General features: G+C 52.9%; 5 protein-coding genes across 5 annotated transcripts; 3 read left to right on the top strand and 2 right to left on the bottom strand.

Moving 5' to 3' along the window:
* Nucleotides 1-9425: 9425 nt before the first annotated feature.
* IUM83_19120 (uncharacterized protein) lies at nucleotides 9426-9956 on the top strand (the record flags this gene model as incomplete). Its single annotated transcript, XM_067944153.1, has 1 exon — nucleotides 9426-9956. One exon carries the CDS (start codon nucleotides 9426-9428, stop codon nucleotides 9954-9956), a length of 531 nt encoding a protein of 176 aa, XP_067784802.1.
* Nucleotides 9957-10360: 404 nt separating this feature from the next.
* IUM83_19119 (DNA-binding HORMA) lies at nucleotides 10361-11231 on the top strand (the record flags this gene model as incomplete). The annotated part of the gene is made up of 2 exons (XM_067944152.1): nucleotides 10361-10949; nucleotides 11026-11231. The coding sequence occupies 2 exons, from the start codon at nucleotides 10361-10363 to the stop codon at nucleotides 11229-11231; spliced, it is 795 nt and encodes a 264-aa protein (XP_067784762.1).
* A 299-nt stretch (nucleotides 11232-11530) lies between these two features.
* Nucleotides 11531-12683, bottom strand: IUM83_19118 (Polycomb group RING finger protein 3; the record flags this gene model as incomplete). The annotated part of the gene is made up of 6 exons (XM_067944151.1): nucleotides 11531-11716; nucleotides 11813-11855; nucleotides 11933-12238; nucleotides 12305-12404; nucleotides 12493-12592; nucleotides 12663-12683. 6 exons carry the CDS (start codon nucleotides 12681-12683, stop codon nucleotides 11531-11533), a joined length of 756 nt encoding a protein of 251 aa, XP_067784761.1.
* A 152-nt stretch (nucleotides 12684-12835) lies between these two features.
* IUM83_19117 (Nitrogen permease regulator NLRG/NPR2) lies at nucleotides 12836-14631 on the top strand (the record flags this gene model as incomplete). Its single annotated transcript, XM_067944150.1, has 6 exons — nucleotides 12836-12909; nucleotides 12978-13057; nucleotides 13133-13219; nucleotides 13308-13363; nucleotides 13437-13689; nucleotides 13769-14631. 6 exons carry the CDS (start codon nucleotides 12836-12838, stop codon nucleotides 14629-14631), a joined length of 1413 nt encoding a protein of 470 aa, XP_067784790.1.
* Nucleotides 14632-15288: 657 nt separating this feature from the next.
* On the bottom strand, nucleotides 15289-17736 carry IUM83_19116 (putative HECT E3 ubiquitin ligase; the record flags this gene model as incomplete). Its single annotated transcript, XM_067944149.1, has 1 exon — nucleotides 15289-17736. The coding sequence occupies one exon, from the start codon at nucleotides 17734-17736 to the stop codon at nucleotides 15289-15291; it is 2448 nt and encodes an 815-aa protein (XP_067784763.1).
* Between the last annotated feature and the right edge of the window lies 1 nt (nucleotide 17737).

The raw sequence follows: 17737 nt of genomic DNA, 5'->3' as shown, positions 1-17737 counted from the left end.
AGCTCGGCAGCCACACCGTCATCTTTGATGGCGCTGCATACGTACAGCGGCACCTCATTCGGAGGTACCGAGTTCCCAAACCGGTCCGCGATCTCGGACGCGGACGGCATCCATGGATCGCGCGCTGCAGGCGCAGCGCGCGGAGAGCCTTGAGCTTTAACATCACGCGCTGCAGCAGCAGCGCGCGGAGTACTGAGAGCCCCAGCTGAAGCGAGTGGGGTATCACTCTCAGTACGCGAACGCTTCGAACTCGAAGCGTCCGATTCGTCCCCTTCACGCGGGCGAACGTTCTTGGCGTGAGGGTCGAGCGATTCGCTCGACACTGAGTCTTTACGCTTTGAGGGCGAGTCCTCCTCGCCCTCCATGTCTTCATCGTCGTCGTCGAAGTCGACGACGTCACCGTACTTCGCCTTCTGGCGTTCGAAGTAGTCGTCGATGGAGAGATGACTCCCCATTGACTTTGAGGACTTCTTCTGAGGCGCGCTCATCGTTGAATGAGCGCGGATTTCTTCTCCAAACGCGGAGAATTGACGAATGGTCAATTCCAAAGATTGACGTGCGGGGACCCCGCGCGTCTAACCTTAAGGGGGGGATGGTGTAACGGGGTTACACGTACAAGTGGCTGCAAGCCACTTGTGAATTTAACAGATAGGTTATCTGTTAAACGTTTTGGATACTTCCTCACATTGGTGTAAGACACACCGATGGATACATTGAAGTGGACCACCACAGTGAGTGGTCCACACATACCCAAAAGATCCTATTGGTAGAAAGCAGCATCTTTCTACCAATCAGAGACATGCATATTAGCGGGGCTCTGACAGCCAGCCGCTGCCAACCCTTTCGTAGATGATAAACAGTTTTAGCAGCTTTTAGAGGAAGATCAATTTACAAACAATACAGTTCTCATTTTACCTTAAACTAGCTACTTGGAGTCTTGTCTAAGTTAACTTATATTTGTGTATTCAAATATAATTAACCTAAGTAATTACTAAGTACTTACGCTTCCTCATACACGTTGCGCAACGTGTAAGCTAAAGTAGTGAGTCAAGTTAGACCCACTACACATTTGCTGTGTCATGAGTGCTTTCTAAAAGGCAAGTCGGCACGTAACCTGGAGCTTCCCGACCTTGTCAGCGTGCTTCGTGAGCATAAAGAATGCCGCGCTTTAGTCATGATCATGGACCAAGGTAAAACAAATCAGTTTGGATTGCGAAAATTTGATTAGACACCACAATGTAGAGATATTCCTATTGGAGCTCTCGGGGTTTACTTCTTCTTACGTTGGTGCGTGCAAATGGAAAAAAAATCCTGACGTTTTGAACTCAGCAAAATGGTACGACGTTGAGGTTCTGAAGTCCCGTAAGGATCCCCAAAACCAATGACGTTCCGTTCCCACTATGACGCTACTGTGAAAGCCTTTACCTCGCTCGGTATCACTCGAAGGCAAAGACACATGCTGCCCGTGCGCCAGGAGCCAGAATGGCTGAGCTTGCAGGGGCTACAGAGGCACAGATCTGGTGGTTAGGACGGTGGAATGCTTCAGCAATGAAGGGGTGCTACCTCAGTGCGTTACCGAGGGAGGCTATGCGATCGCTTATTGGGTTTCCGCCTGACCGACGCACTTTCTACACGGGACGGGCATCGCTAACACCACCCGATAACCTCCAGCGTGCTGTTTTTCCGTTTGTCGAAAACGATATGGCGGTATATACGCAGCTGTCAGCACCTCATATATCAACTGGGAGTTGTTTTAGACTTATTATTGTACCTGTGGGTGGTTGTTCTCCAAATTGCCGCGTTGCTCCGCGATCTGCATCCGGCACACAAGTTGTGGACTTGCTCTCTTTTTTTAACAACAATGAGTTCAATGCATTTGCAATCGAATTGAAAACCAAAATGGAAACAGAGAAGTCACCTCAAATAATGCATTTACACGAAGTGGTTCCTGACTTAATGGAGCACCTAAGTCAACAGCACCAGCTAACACTTGCACACATCCACAACAAAATCAGCGAAGTTAGGTTGTCGGTATTAAATATGAAACAAACATTCACACAACTTACATCAGTTTCAACAGCCTACATCGATGACTGGGGTGCATCAGTCCCTGCGACACTTCCTCTAGTAGCTCCATCTCATCCAGCGCAGGCGCCCCCGACGTACAAGCTGTTGCGTCGGTGAAGAACGTGCATCAGGTCTGACAAGAATGGTCGGCGGGATACACGGGGGCCCAGCAGTACGAGACCTGGAAGAAAGATATAGTGCAGCTTGGCGGAGCGATCCTGCTGAAAAACGCTTTTTGTTCCGTCGAAAACGTATTATTGATCGCATAATTCTCCTAACAGAGCTGCAGAATGTCAGTCCAGAAAAAACGGTATGCATGTTATAGAGTCAACGCACACAATCGCAACTTACACTGAATGCATTGAGCAACAACATGAGAATGAAGCCGTAGGAGCAGCTACAAAGTAAGCATTAATTAGATACCGCACACACGAATACTAATATAAATATATCAATTGTCCACTTACAATCACACGTCACTTTCAAGAGCTACCGTCAATTCGCTGAGACGCAGACAAGTGCAACGTTGAAGCGCATCCACACTGACAACGGCGGCGAATACACTGGCAAAACGTTTGCTCAATTTTGTGATGATCAAGTCATTGTGCATAAGTCTACCACCCCCTACACGCCGCAGCAAAACGGGCTCGCGGAGCGGACGAACCGCACCATTGTAGAGCGTGCAAGGACCATGCTCTACTACCAACAGGTTCCCAAATATTGGAGGGCAGAGGCGATTATGACAACGGCGTACATTACAAACCGTTTTCCTAACGCAGCTAGAGGTGACACAACTCCACACGCCGTGTTCTGGACGTCCAAACCGATGCTGGATCATCTCCGTGTGTTTGGTGCACGAGGTTACATGCATGTTGACAAGTGCCTACGTTCCAAGTGGAATAGTAAGGAGCAGATGTGCCTGGTGCTGGGTTGTGCAGACAACGCTAAAGCCTACCGGGTATGGGACTTGGATGCGACTCAAATAGCTACTGCCCGCACCATCAAGGTTAATAAACGCCGTCCGTTGACTGTTCAAACTATGAGTGCTCGCGCGGATGAACCAGAACATACACTGCTTGACAATGACCTCGGTGAAGACGACCGCAGGTTTGCCGCTCTTCCACCTTCTCATGATGGAGATGTGGCCATGGATGCTCTGAACCCAGCATCGACCCCGATGGATGTGGGCGAGGATGGGTCACCTGCTTCTGATGTGGCTGTGCCGGAGGTACACTCATTGGTAAGCTCACCGAACGGATGTAGCTAGTTCAAGCGCAGAACACAGAAGGGCTTGCCAATTCCAGCCTACAACGATGCTAATTGGGGAGGTGACGTTGATACACGCCGCTCTACATCTGGTGTGCTGGTGCTTATGGATGGAGCGCCGTCGGTGTTCAAGAACAAATGCCAGGCTTCAGTGGCGCTTTCGACCGCCGAGGCCGAATGCATGGCGTTGGCGCAGGCAACGCAGGAGCTGGAGTGGCTGCGCCAACTCCTCGACGAAGTCGGAGTTCACGTGGTCGGCCCAATGCATGTCAAGGTGGATAACAAGGCGGCAATCAGCCTCGTATGCAACCATGGATACAGCAAACACATCGATCTATGTTTGCACTTCATTCGTGATCATATTGACGCGGAGCACATCGATGTTAAGCTCATTGCTTCTACCTTGTAGCTATCAGACTACCTAACAAAGCCACTGCCGACCCCGCAGTTCGTCAGGCTTGTCGGGGAAAGCGACATGGTGCCCGAATTAAGTTGAGGGGAATTGCCGGCTGGTGGTGATATCCTCTCAACTGTTCCGGACACACGCCGAACGGATGCTGACCACATGTGTACGTGGACCCGTCAGGTATGCGACCTGTATAAGTAGTAGTCAACTTGAGAGATAGCGAGTGATGGTGGTTGAAGTTACCAGAGTGATTGCTAAGAGCTCTGGTGCCGACATCTCCTCAACGCATAATTTCTAAGGTAAACAGCACAGCTAACCTACAGGGAATAAGCGGTGATCTCTCAGTCTAATGAAGCTGTCCCGAGTGGGAAAGGTGTCAACCGTCTCGGGTACAGAGACAACCGTCCTTTCAAGATTGATTGTACTACCTGCGACCAGATTCGAGAGGATCAGCTGTTCGAAGATGACCTGACCGAGCAGTCATCGGGCGTTGGAGAAGGCTACCTGGCGACGCGGCGGTTTCGCGAGGAGCCTGACCCCGATCGAAGAGGAGCGTTCGGCGATTGGACGCCGGCGATAACGACGGGATGGAGGTCGCGTGTGCTGCCGTGGCTCAAGGCTGGAGTGTGGTCAAGGCCAAGGAAGGAGGGGTGTGAAGAACCGAGGAAGGGTGTGTGGAACCCGTGCGAGGTACGTCAGTCAGTCGTGAATTTGCGCTGTGGAAGCAACAAGTTGAGATCTTTGGATTTTGACTTGGCTGCCTTTGCGTTGGTACTGTCCGTTCCGTCCTAACTTCTACCCAGCAACTTAGCCGTCCCTCCCAGGGCGACTCGCGACACGTTGTGGAGAAACAGGGCACTGGCTTCGCTGTGAAGTTGGACAACGGCAGTAGTAGTCAAGCCTTCGTCGAGCGTCGTGGGGATATCGGTCTGGTCTATTGCAGGATTGACAGCCACGATTTGGAATAGGGACCAAGAGAATGGCAGTCACCGCCAGGGTTTGATAGTATACCCCAAATTAGTAGCGTTAGTAGTGATATATCACTACTAATTAGTAGTGTGGTGCTATAGTACTGGGGATTTGGCCGATTAGTAGTGCTATTTGAATAGTAGCGAGAAAAATACCGTTAGTAGTGCTAGTTAGGACTACTATAGTTCCCCAAACTTCAACCCATATGAGATCTTCGAAGGGCGCGAAAATTGCTGGCTTCGCGGCTTCCCTCTTTCGCTCCGTCGCTCATTTCTCGGCTTGCGCAAACCTATGAAGCGTCCTAAGATTGACTGCCATTGAAGAGACATAGCGGAGATATCTCCTTGCTGTGTTTGCGGCGGTCAGATTCACCATTTGTGCAGCAATGAGCTCTGCACAAAGCCAGATGCCGACCTCTCGAAACGGTAACAATGCTGCGGTAACATCTCCGCGTATGATCTGTTCCCTTAACACTATCTGAATGCAGGTTCTGCAGTCGCTTGTGCGTGAGCAGATTCTTCAATATTGACAGCGACTCACACCAATCACACCGTTCACAATCCGCCAAAAAAAGGGACTGACTCGGTTTTGGAATGTGATACGCCGCTTAGAGATCTACAACCTATAGGGTCAAGACGTTCACACATATTTGCCTGCTTTGTGCGAGGGCGAAGAATTGGTAAGTGTCGCTATGCCATCCTAGCAACGTGTCTAATGTGAAGACTCACGTGGTATCCAAACACAAACAGCACGAGTTGGTGATCGAAGTTCAACAACACCGCCTGAGTCTCGCCGATCTCTTCATGGTACAAGTGGCTCCCAAAGTAGAAGCGAGGCGCCAAGCCCCTCCCAAGTTAAGTGAACCAGCGGTGCAACCTACCAAGCGGTAAAAAACGTGGTGAAAAGCATCGGTGACTCAAGAACAAATTTTGGGTCATACTGATGGCTGATCCGCGAAGGTGCGTGTGCAAATAATCAATATGCCAAGCGATTGTGGATCTCATCAATATTCTTTGTCTATCAAGGGCTGGCGCGCAACTTGGTAACGTCTCCGGCCTTTAATGATTTCCTAGTGGGTGTCACGGGAGACCCGAACGTCACCATCCCGTCCAGCAAGACCTACATCAGGATCCTTCGTTATGAACCCGCTAAGGACAAGTACTGACAATGATCGAGCGCAACGGCAGCTAATATTGCACCACAATCGTCAGGAATTGAGGGTATGGAGGAAAAGGAAGCCAAAGCTACGGTAGACGTCAATATGGGTACACAGTGCTAATTAGTAGTGCTAATTAGTAGTGATACTACTAACGCCAATGCCGTTCTACAATAGTAGTAGTGAATATATTGGTTCAAAGTCGGTTAGTAGTAGTAGTATCACTACTAACACAAAATTATCAGTACTACCAAACCCTGGTCACCGCTAAGTGCCAGACTTCGATCACCGGAATAGTAGTTTGTATGTTAAATGATAGGTTACCTCTTATAACAGCAGTAATTGGCAGATTCTGGACCGGAATCTGGAACGCGTAAATAGAGTTACACTTGTGCCCTACACAAAAACCACATCAATTAGCGTCCATTTATTCATTCCGGACTGCGGTGAATAGGAATAGCAATCGCACTTAATTGAAAATTGCTGATGATCTCCACTCGTCCATTTGGCATTCTTCGGCAAGCGGCAGCGGACAGCGACGCGTAGGATAGCGGCGAGCAGCGGCCCGGAGGGCTGCTCTGCGGAGGTAGCAGCGCGGTGGACAGCGGCGCAGAGGGCGACGGCACAGCTGCGAGCAGCCGCCTGGTTGGAAGCGCTGCGGAGGACAGCAGCGCGGTGGATTGCGGCCTGACCAACGCTGCGGGTGCGGTGTCCCTCGTGAGGTACGACTCCCTCCCCTCCATCTCCAACGCTGGTGTGGCTCAGAGAAAGAGCAGGAAGCTTCGCTTCGAGGTCGCCGGTTCGAATCCGGCCTCCAGCATCTTGGTTTGGTTAACTTGTGATGTATATGTATATGTATGTGGTCTGTATGTGCTATTGTATGTATGGAGTGTGGTGTTTCTGTACATAGGAATATGGTTAGGCTACGTCGTTGGCCGTCCGCAGGTGCGATGTAGGCGTGTACGCGTGTACGCGTCGGAGATTGAGCCATTCGCCTTCAGCGTTAGATACTGTGCCGCGAGCGCTCTGTACGCTGCCGGGTGTGACGCCCGTAACGCTCGTCAGCGCTTGCGAAGCGAGGAGGATTTTGGCGTCGGCGTCTTGCCATCGTAGCTGCAGAGATGCTCGTTCGCAGCGCGGTCCAGCGAGAGGGCGAGCTCCCATAGGTGATGCTTCCACGCTTGGTACGCGTCGACGTTCGACCGATGCGGTAGCACGATGATTGTGTAAGGTGTCTGGTACAGTACAAGCATGGTATTGACTGCTGCTTTTGCACCTGCTCGCTTGTTCTGTTTCTTCTTACCCTTCACGGTTTCCCATATTTTGTTTGTGTACCAGTTAAAGACGCAACCAGCGTGTGTGGAAGCAGTAGCTGGAGCAGGTAGCGGAGCTGGGTCAGTCGTGCTGACTGCGGTGGCATTCGCAGCTGCAGGGAGTATAGCTGCCGCTGGTTTGGTGTCTACTAGACGCGCAGGTCGCTCGTTTATCCGCACTAACTGCTTCAGTATGTTCTCCATTGTCGATGCAAGCAGCGTGTCGCCCCCATTGACTGTTTTGCTAACTTGTGAGTGGTTTGTTGCGCGCCAGCGTGCGGTGAGGTGATTGCCCATTCGCAGTACGTCGTGGTGCTGATGTGGCAGCCAAGACGAGAGTTTGTCGCCGCGATCGAGCGATGCAGCTGGTACTCGTACAGCGTAAGTTGTACGAGCCAGCCGGGGTACTGTGCGCAGCGTCAAGGACGGTCTTCAGGTGCATCAAGAGGACAGCGAAGGCGGCGTCAACAACGTCCACAGTTACATTGTATTGTGCGTGCGGAGAGCCAAGGACGTGTTGGTACAGCTCGTCACGCAGGGTAATGACTTGACCAAACCCGACCGCGGAGAGACGATGCTGCAGGTCGCCAACAGTCGGAGTTGCCACAGGTAAGTCTGGTGCCTCGTACCTTGCTAACACCTTGCCTACGCATTGGTCCTCACGTGTTGTCGTCCCAATGTAGGCAAAGGCCTTCGTCAGTGACTCCAACAGCCACGCGCCCCTCGTTGATATTCACTGGGCGGCACATTTTGGGCAGGCATTAGCGTACGTTGCAGCGCCGCGCCGCAGAGGGTGACTCGTCATATTGGGCGTCACAGCTTGGGCTACGGCAGGAGCCATTTGGCAACGGTGACACGGATTACCTCGGTAATATAGCTGGCTACACTTGGTCGTCCTCATCCAAGCTTTCCCAATAGATGACAGCTTCTTCCTGGGAGTACGTGCGGCTGCCAGGTAAATCCGGGTCAGCAAATCGGGGCACCAATGGAAATAAATATTTGGAGGGTTGATCATAGCACATGAAGAGCATCCCGAAGGCATGCAGCATACATTGTTGCCATCGCATAGGTGAGTAGTAAATCGATACACCTTGAACTACTGAGTTCTTAATACGCGCAATATTTAAAAAGAGCTCTCCTGACGCCGTGACCGCCAACTGCTCCTTTCGGGAGAAGCAAGTATCGATAGCACGGCCGAATGTGTGCCACATTATAGTTAATAAAGCTGCATCGTGCATATTTTTGAGCCCAGCGGCAACGTCCGCGTGTATGACTAGGTGTCCCACAACCGCACAAATATCATCAATTTTGGATTCAGGCGCATCACTCTTCTGCACATTAGCACGTAAATTTCGTTCTTCAATAGCGCTGGCCATTTTGTCGCGTATTTGCCCGATGCGTTTCGAATCGGATAGGGAAGTTGGGCAAGGTTCACGGAGAAAATTTACAATTTGAGAAAAGTAGCCTAGAGAAGTCGCCTAGGCAAGCAAACCATCCGCAGCACGGTCGCTGTGGCTCTTTTTAGTCTGTAGGAATATTGAAAAAGTTGTTAGCAATGAGTAGAAGTTTTGAGTGGGAAGGCTAACACCGCTAGCTATCGAACTATGCATGCTATCTAACACTGATTTTGACAATCCTGTCGAGGAGAGGACCCCCCCCCCCTCAAACACTTTTTCTGCGGCTAATGCTTGGCCAATTGTGCCTGCCTGGGTATCAAGACCACGGGACACTCGCTGCATCTCATCTCCATCTTGGTGCGATTCTTAGAGTGACTATAGAAGCTTCGGCGTTGGGATTGTATCTTTAGTATTGTATGCACACTATCCTTGGGGGTGTTTCGTCCGGCACATAGTAGACTTATCTGATAAGAACACTAAAATCTGAAGTTTTGTATAAATACTTATCCACGCGAAAAGGAAACTTCCAGCTTTTTCCAGAAATAAGTCGGACCTAACCCTAAACCGTGAGGATTATTATATAGTTGAAATATCGCAGCTGATCCACAAATTGAAAAAAAATAACTGCTGATTGGATGGAACAAGTGCACCAGCTAATGATAGGGGTCGGGTGTCCGACCAAAGAATACTTATCCTATTAGAGAGTTTTCGCTGCGGCTCCCATTGCCATGCCCACAGCAAACTAAACACAAAAAGGGCACCTCTATGGGAAACCCCCTCCGCCACCCACAGAATTCGGAAATCTGTGGGAGCCTTCCCATTCCCAGAGTTGCCGCCTCCCACACGACCTCATGGCTGCAACGACTGTGGCTTCGAAGCCTGCCACCGAGCCACCTCGCTCGACAGCCCCACCACGCCGTAAGAACTACAGCGAAGAAGAAGATGTCGCTCTGCTTCGCCAAGTGCTGCTTGACCGGCCTTTTGCTAAGCCACGGGGCAAGGTCATGCAGCACTGGGACAGTCTTGCTGCAACGCTCGTAGCCTCGCCGGCCTTTTCGCGCAGTAAGCTAAGTGGCAAGAACGCACAGTCACGCATGAACCAGCTTGTTCAAACTCACCGAGAGGCGATGAAGGAGGCGGAGCTACTGTCTGGCGTGGCGGAGGAGGTCACGGAGAGAGACCAGCTGCTTGATGAGCTTGTAGAGCTCCTCGATGATGCTAAACAGGAGCAAGAATGCAAAAAGCAAAACGAACAGAAGAAGCGCGAGCGAGACGAGGCAGCGTCGCTTGTGGCTCGCCGGGCAGCTCGAACAGCGAAGACAGCTGCAATATGCCCGCCACGTCGAAACGAAAGTCAAACTCGGCGTCCACATCCGTCGTAGCAGTGATGCAGAAGCAGATGTTAGGCACGACAGGGCGCTCGACGGGCGGGCAATAGAGAGCTGCAACCATAAGAACCATGGCGTCACTGCATCCTGTGTCCTCGAGTAGAGCGCACAGCAGAAGAATCTCGTCCGACGTCATCTTCACTTGTTCAGGAAGCAAGGGGCTCAGCTTGAGCCTTCTATAAAGCATGACATGCTATTTAATAAGGTGATTTGCTGGGACTGGGAAACCGCGAAAAGTGGTTTTGATCTCCCATAGCCACACCTGAGAGACTATCTGGGAATGGGAAAGGAAAACTTGCAAAAACTCTCTATTATACAATAAATCTAAGAAGCAATTGACTATTTCAGCCAATGAGCAGCCAGCAGCTCTGTTAGTGCACGTCACATATTCTACATCCATGCTGGGGTCGCCGGGCATCGCGTCGAGCGCCGTGGGCAGCGGCCTGGGCGCCGCCGGAGGAGGAGGAGGCACCGCGGCTGGCGGCGGCTGGAAGGAGCACCTGCTGGACGAGGTGCCCGTGGCCGCGGAGGACGTGGGCGACGCCGTCACGTGCCTGCTGCACACGATCCTGTTCACGCGGGCGCCGGGGCCCGTGCGGCCGAGCGAGGCCACGTGCCAGGCCTTCCCCAACATCACGTACGCGCTGTGCGCCGTGGGGGACGTGAGCCGCAAGGTGGACCAGGCGGTGCGCGGCTTCGAGGAGGCGCTGGCGCTGCTGGGCGGCAGTGCGGCGGCCAGCAGCTACCTGCTGGGGGGCGGCAGCAGCGTCATGACGCCCTACGGCCAGCCGTCCGTGCACTCGGTGGGCGGCGTCGGCGGCAGCAGCAGCGGCGTGCGCGGCGCCAACAGCGGCTACATCGTAGTCACGTTCTTCGAGCGGAAGGTGAAGAAGGCGCTGTTCGGCCTCATGTCGAACGAGGAGAAGGCGGTGTTCGAGAAGTGGATCCTGCCCGTCACGGTCACATCGTCGCCCGCCGCGTCGCAAGGTGCGAGGAGCTGTCTCTCTCTCGTCTGCGAGTGCTTGTTACTTACGAACCCTTGTTGTGATGTGCCGCCTCACAGAGGAGAGGGAGCTGTGTGCGGGGGAGACGGAGGCGGCGCTGCAGAACGCGCTGCTGCACATTGTGACGGCGGTGCAGAGCATCGAGCACATCCCGACCGCCATGTACGACTTCGAGATCACGACGTTCAATAGTCTGGAGGAGGCACAGGTCGGGAGCAGCTACGGCGGCGGACTGGGTAGCCCCAGTGTGCGGCTCATGCCGTAGCTGCCTGTCGCAACGTAGAAGCCGGGTGAAAACTGTCTTAACACTAGTACATGTATTTATCTCGTGAGAAGGCTTAGAGAGAACGAGAAACTGAGCTTGAAGTACTTCTAGTCACACATGTTTACGGCATTCGCTCATGGAAAACTAAATCTTCAAAACCTCGTGCGAAAATCTACTACAAAAATCGCTGTGAAGATTGCTACAACTTTTTCACTGTAGCTGAAGAGCCTGCTTGGATGTAATTTCCTCGTGCATACGCTCTCTCTGTCACTTGGCTCAGCATTTCCCCAATAAGGTGATCATGATGTCATGCGCCGATAGTGCAACACGAGCGGCTCTTTCTGGTTCTGATGCTGCCAGATTGTCCGCTGGATGAAATGTACCGAGAGCTCAGGCCCCACCGTGGCACCCATGCATGCCATCTCCAATTGCAGTTCGTCTGGTAACTTCAAACGCTTGCGAATTAGCTTGCGAAGCTCAAACATCTGTGGCACGAACCATTGCAATCAAGCACTCAGTATTAGCAGAATACACATTGTAGATGAGAACTGCACGCCACTTTCCTTAAAATTGCCGTTGACCTGCATAAAGGGGAATTTAAGCGGCGGTAGTGCTCGTGCATTGCTATACCCTCCGCAACACATAGGGGCGATATCAAATTAGAGTCCATCGTCTCATGCCAATACTCGAGTAACACGTACGTTTCTTGAGGGTAGACCTCTATCGTGAATTGCCTGTTGCATGTTAGAATCCCTCCGCTGCTCCCAGGTTTGACGCTGTATGATTTTTTCGCTGGGGTAGAAGCCTTTGAGCGTCCACGTGATGAAGTCCCTGGGGAAGATGAGGACCCATTGGCTCCATCCGTCGGCTCTCCGTCTTTTCCAGCAGTGCTCTCCGCTCTCAGCTTGAAGTTGTTCTGGGCATAGAACTCCTTCTCCAGTATCACCTCCTGCTCCTTGAACTCAGGGAAAATGCGGTCCACCACTTCCTGCAACTTTTGGTCCGTGCTGGCAAACAACAACAACAAATCAGGTACTCTACAAATTGCACACGTCCCAGTAAATGCAACCCACATCAGCGTGGCAATTGGTCGCGGATTCAGCGTCTTGTTGCACTTCGGACAGATGCAGCTGCCCTTCACCAGGAAGTGTCGATAGATGCAGCTCTTGCAGACTGCAACACAGCGTTGCAATACACAAAAATATAAGCCACCAGCCCAAATTATAGCCCCACTGCGGCTTCAGAAATAAAGGCCACGCACAGGAGTGGAGGCAGTCGGGGATGGTGTGCGCGTCCCGCAGAATCCCGCGGCACAGCGCGCAGCCCAAGTGCTCCGTCAGCTCCGCGAGCCTCACCGTTACCTGCAGCACGTCCAACACACCGTCGATTAGCTGCACGAAGCGCCCAGTCGTCCAGTACACGCCCTCGTACCGTGCGCGCATCCAACGCCATACTCGCGCCAAAAAAATATTATCTGAGACCAGCGCCCATTTCAATCAAAAAATAGTCCCAAAAGGTACTGGTCTGGTCTGTATTATTCAAATCACAATTTTGGTCCAATAGAGGAGACCATTTCTCAAGCCTAGACTCACGAAGCGCACAACATGATCAAGGGACTCTTCTACAGCGAGTTCGACAACGTGGCGGGGCCCGTGATCCTCTTCCAGGCGCCCGAGAAGTGAGACAAACTCCTTTACAACCTCCTACTGCTGGGAGGCTGACCTGCCTGCGCTGTTTTGGTCGCAGTGTGCTGAGCAACGAGGTGTTCGACAGCGTGTCCGGCTACATCATCATCGACAAGGCGCTCTGCGGGAAGATAATCACTGGTGGGCGCCAGATTAAGGGGTGACCGTTTTAAATATTGTTGGTTAAAATGATTTGTGCTGTTGTGCGGCTGTCAGTTCGGGCGCAGCAGATGAAGATCGTGGGGTATCCGGTCTGCATTGAGGACGACAAATACCACCGCAACGCTCTGCTGTTCAATATTGGTCGGAGTCTCCTTCATTTATTTTACATTTTTTTATTTATTGAGAGGAGAGAGCTAATGGTCTTGTGTTGGGTGCTGGGTGAGAGCAGGTTTTGTGTTTGATGAACACGTGGAGACGGCACCGTACCGACCGATTCTGAGGAAGGTTAGCGGGACGGAGCTATTGGAGGTCGAGGCTTGGGCAGGAATGATGACACTTATGTGCTGTATATGTGTAGTTGGGTGCTCTGGTGGAGGGGATGGAGAAGGAGAGCGGCTTCTTGTACAATCCGGACAAGAAAGAGCTGCTGGGCACGATCCTGCCGCAGATCTTGCGAGACCTGACGCTGCATGGCGAGTGCACAATTCCGATGGACACAGCCAATATTATCAATTTGAAGCTCTTCCCGACGCTGCAGGACCCAGCGCCTGTGTTTGAGTACCAGGTTCCCGTTGCGATTCGCGACCTGCGTGCTCTGCTCGAGAACAGCGGTGCGTTATTTGGCGTTTGGATGGTTTGTCGTCCGTGTTCCGGAACTGACTGGCACGGTGACTATTATTTTCTTCACAGCTGAATGGGATTTAGCGCTGCAACAGATCGTGCCGTTCATCGATGGTGTTCGGTACGTGAAGCGTATCAGTCTGGAGGCTGAGGTCGAGATTGCGATCGTGAAGAAGTGCGTTCGACAGCTTCTCTACTACGGCTGCGTTACGCTGATCGACATTTTCCTGCACTCGAATATCTACGCTAACACACCGAAGATTGCAGTGCTTGCGAACGACCCGAAGCTTCAAGCGGAGTGTGCTGTATACATTGCCAAATCTGGTCATGCTCCACCGTCGTTCGCGCGTATCTTCGCCCTGTACTGCTCTGTCCAGCCCAGTTTGCGCATGAGTGACTTCTGCGTAGTGTATTCCGAGTCCCTCGCGCTTATCGACGTACGGCGTTTCATCACCTTTGGTCTTATCCATGGGTTCTTGAGGCGCGTGCATCGCTACCCTATATGCATCGACCGCAGTCTTCCTGGTTCGAGTCCACCACAACAGCAACAGACTCAGGCACCACAACAAACCCAGCAGCAGCAAGGTGGCCAGCAGAAGGGCCGTCCGTATGCGTTGTCGACAAATTCCCCATCATTATCGGGTATGAATCCCATCAGCGCTGCTCCATCGTCGACCCAGCCTGGAAATGGCGCGCCTGGTGGGGCAAATGGGAACGGGTCGGGTTCCAACGGGGTGGGAAGTAACGTGTCCTCGATGTCGTCCACTAAGCGCGCTATGGCCACCAAAGCTAATCAACTGGAAAAGGACGTGCTCCGAATGATGGACGGCGGTCACCACACGGACGAGATCTGCACCAAGTATTTGCTGCGCTTCACCGACGTAGAGTCGACAATTCAGATGACCCCCAATTGTTTTGCAGTACACAAGTAAGGCGTGGCCAAGCAAGCAGCAACATGGAAAAAAATCGACATCATATTTAATTTCCCCCCTCTTCGCATTAAAGCACTTACAAAAAGCAGAGGCTACTCCATCCAGAAGTCTAAAGTCTGAGTTCTCCATGCTCGTCACAAGCGTCAGCCTCATCTCTTCGAAATACTGGTGTGATAGAGCTACGGTTAAAGCATACTGCGCGAACGAAGCACATGTAACACAGGTAATGAATGCATTGCGACGATTCTTGTGCATGTACTGTGTTTGCAACTCCTACTAACGTTGATTAGTTGTGATAAAGCATTGAGAACATCGCGGCCTGAACTAAGGGCATTTTTCAAACTTTGAAAAGTGGGTCAGAGCCAAGAAGAACAATGAGCAAAAATCGTCACAACCGCCCAAACAGAGGCTGTTAGGCCGAAGTCAGTACATTTGTACCTGAAAGTCCTTCCAAAACTTCATGTATTCGTCGGCGGCCCACTGGAGACAGCAACTCAGATGATCATGAACTGCTTCACGGCGCACAAGTAAACATTGCATCGACAGAAGGCAGCATGCAGCACGCGGCAACACGGAAAAGAATCGACATCATATTTAATTTTCCCCTCTTCGCACATGACTCACTCACGAACACATAAGAGCCTGGCGTACTAAAGTTTACTCCATCCAGAAGCCAGAGATTTCCATGTTCATCACAAGCGTCAGATAGTTGACCATCTCTTCCTTGGTGTGGTAGAGCGGCAGGTCGATGCGGTTGAAGCACGTGTGGCCCTTCGGCATGAGGCCCGTAGGCGGTGCTCCACGCTGCACGAACTGAATAGTAAATCGGCGGACACGGCCATCACTGCTCATGAGCGCCTTAAAGCCTTGAACTGGAACGCGAGACGTGCCAGTTGCAAACTGCAGTAGACGAGCGCGTTCCTCACTCGTGAACTCGTTCATGCATTCCCAGAACCACCTCAGTACGCGTTGCTCGACAGGAGTCGGCTTTTCAAGTTTTATCCAGCGCACCTCGCTGTGCGTATGCCAGTCGTTGACATCAAGCTCCGGTACACCAGACAACAGCAGATCAAACTCCTGGTAATCAAAGACCGTGATGAGAAACTGCGGCATGACATCGTAGAAGCCCATCAGCAAGGCTCCCAACTGCTCCGAAATACTCTCAAACATATAGTGCTTGAGCAGCAGCTCCAGGTACTCCTTCTTGTTTTCGTCAGTCACATCACGTCCGGCACCACCTGGTACCAACTCCACAGTGTGGGACTTGCCCTCGGAAGTAATCACCTGTACAGTGAAGTCGATAGCAAGCAGTTCAGCATGATCGTTTTGCTTCATCCACATTGCGTTCTTGTACAAATCTTCATCTAGGAACTCCAGATCCGAAAACGAAATGGGAACACCTAGAATGTGCTTGATGAGAGGAAGCGCCAGCGACATCTTCATGTTGTAACCCTCGATCAAAGCCTTGGCAAGCAATCGCCCGACAAACTCGTAGTACTCCAGGTGGTTCGGCACCTTGGAAGCTGACGCAGGGTTAATCCAGTAGCCCATGTTCTCGCCTTTTGTCGAGATAAACAGTCCGAAATCATCGTTGAAGAGCGAGTCGCTCAGGATCTCGTACCACTCGCGAATCAAACCACCGGCATCCAGTCCCGGCTCGTTCTCAAAGTAAATACGCAGACGCTCCCAGAAGCGACTAGGAGGACACTTGAGCATCTGCTCCAGCGAATCACTCACCACGTGCTCACGTCGTACAACGAACTGAATGTGGCCCTCTTCGTAACTGCGCCAGCGCTTCTGCACCTGCTCCAGGAACCAGCGGTTCTTGTCGTGGAAAGTTAGCGACGCAATCTCCTCCAGATCATCCTCGCAGTCCATGCGGCGACTCGTGTCCGTGTAGGCAATCACAGTTCCTGCAGGGGTCCACTCGAATCCGCCAGCGCCGTCCTCATGCCGCACGTAGCCGGTCGATACAGTCGAAATGGCCGTGTCGTTCAAGTCGTTAAAGCGGCGGTCATCCGCGCCCACAACGTCGCCGATTTCCGGGATCGGGCCTCCGCCCATCGTTCCCTCCCTGTCTTCATCAATGTGGTTCAAGCCGCGCGAACTGGCCAAGCCACGAGTACTAGCGAACGGGTTCACCGTACTTCCAGGGAAAGGATTCCTGCTGCTCCCACTGGCACTGAACGGATTGACGCCGCTGTTGGCCGGGTTGAACGGGTTCTGCTGCGAGTAGAAGGCCATGGTGGGGCGCTCCTCCGCCTCCTCCAGGCGCTTGAGCGCCGTCGCTCGCAGCGGCTGGAAGGACGGGCGGCCCAGATCGTTCTCTGTCGACAGGAAGGAGCTGTCCGGGTGCCTCCCCTCCGTCTCGGAGACGCCGAAGTCTCTGAGCGCCAGCGCGATGTGCTCGTTGTCCTCCCTGAGCGACGACGAGGAGGACGAGCGGCTGCTGGTGCGCGGGAACTCGTCCCCGCCGAGGATGGCCGTGCCGTTGGGCGGCGTGCTCAGGCCGCTGTACAGCGTCTCGCTGCGGTTCTCCTTGTTGAGCGCGTCGTCGTCGTGGGGCGGCCCCGCGACGTCCTCGGCGCGCTCGTGCGCGTCGATGCGCACCCAGCGCATGACGCCGTCCTTGCCGCGCTTGCGCTTCCAGAGGTGGCGGCGCACGGCCGCCTTCTGCCTCGACGTGAGGTCCATCTGCTTGAGCCGCCGCACGTGGAAGCTGCGCACGCGCGACTGCTGGTTGAGCATGCTCTGGCTGAAGTCGCGCTTGTGCAGCCCGGAGGCGCGCGCCAGGTGCGACGGCGTCGTGGCCGTGACGATGCGAGGCGTGCCGCACATGACGCAGCTCGTCTTGTCCGGGTGGTTGTCGTGGAAGCAGATGGAGCAGGGCCACTCCTCCTCGCCGCGCTGCAGGAACGAGTCCACGAGGTGGTGGCGCATCATGTTGTTGTTCTGGTTGTCGCGCGCCAGGAACCGCTCGATCTTGCGCGCGTAGCTCCAGTAGTACCAGATGGAGCCGCACAGCACCAGCAGCGCCAGCACCAGGAACACGTACACCAGCGCCGCCATGCCGGGGCTCAGCTCCTGCCCGAAGATGGCCGTCATG

This window comes from Phytophthora cinnamomi (assembly GCF_018691715.1).
Source record: "Phytophthora cinnamomi strain GKB4 chromosome Unknown Contig85, whole genome shotgun sequence".
Taxonomy (NCBI): domain Eukaryota; phylum Oomycota; class Peronosporomycetes; order Peronosporales; family Peronosporaceae; genus Phytophthora; species Phytophthora cinnamomi.
This window is presented reverse-complemented; position numbering and strand designations above follow the sequence as displayed.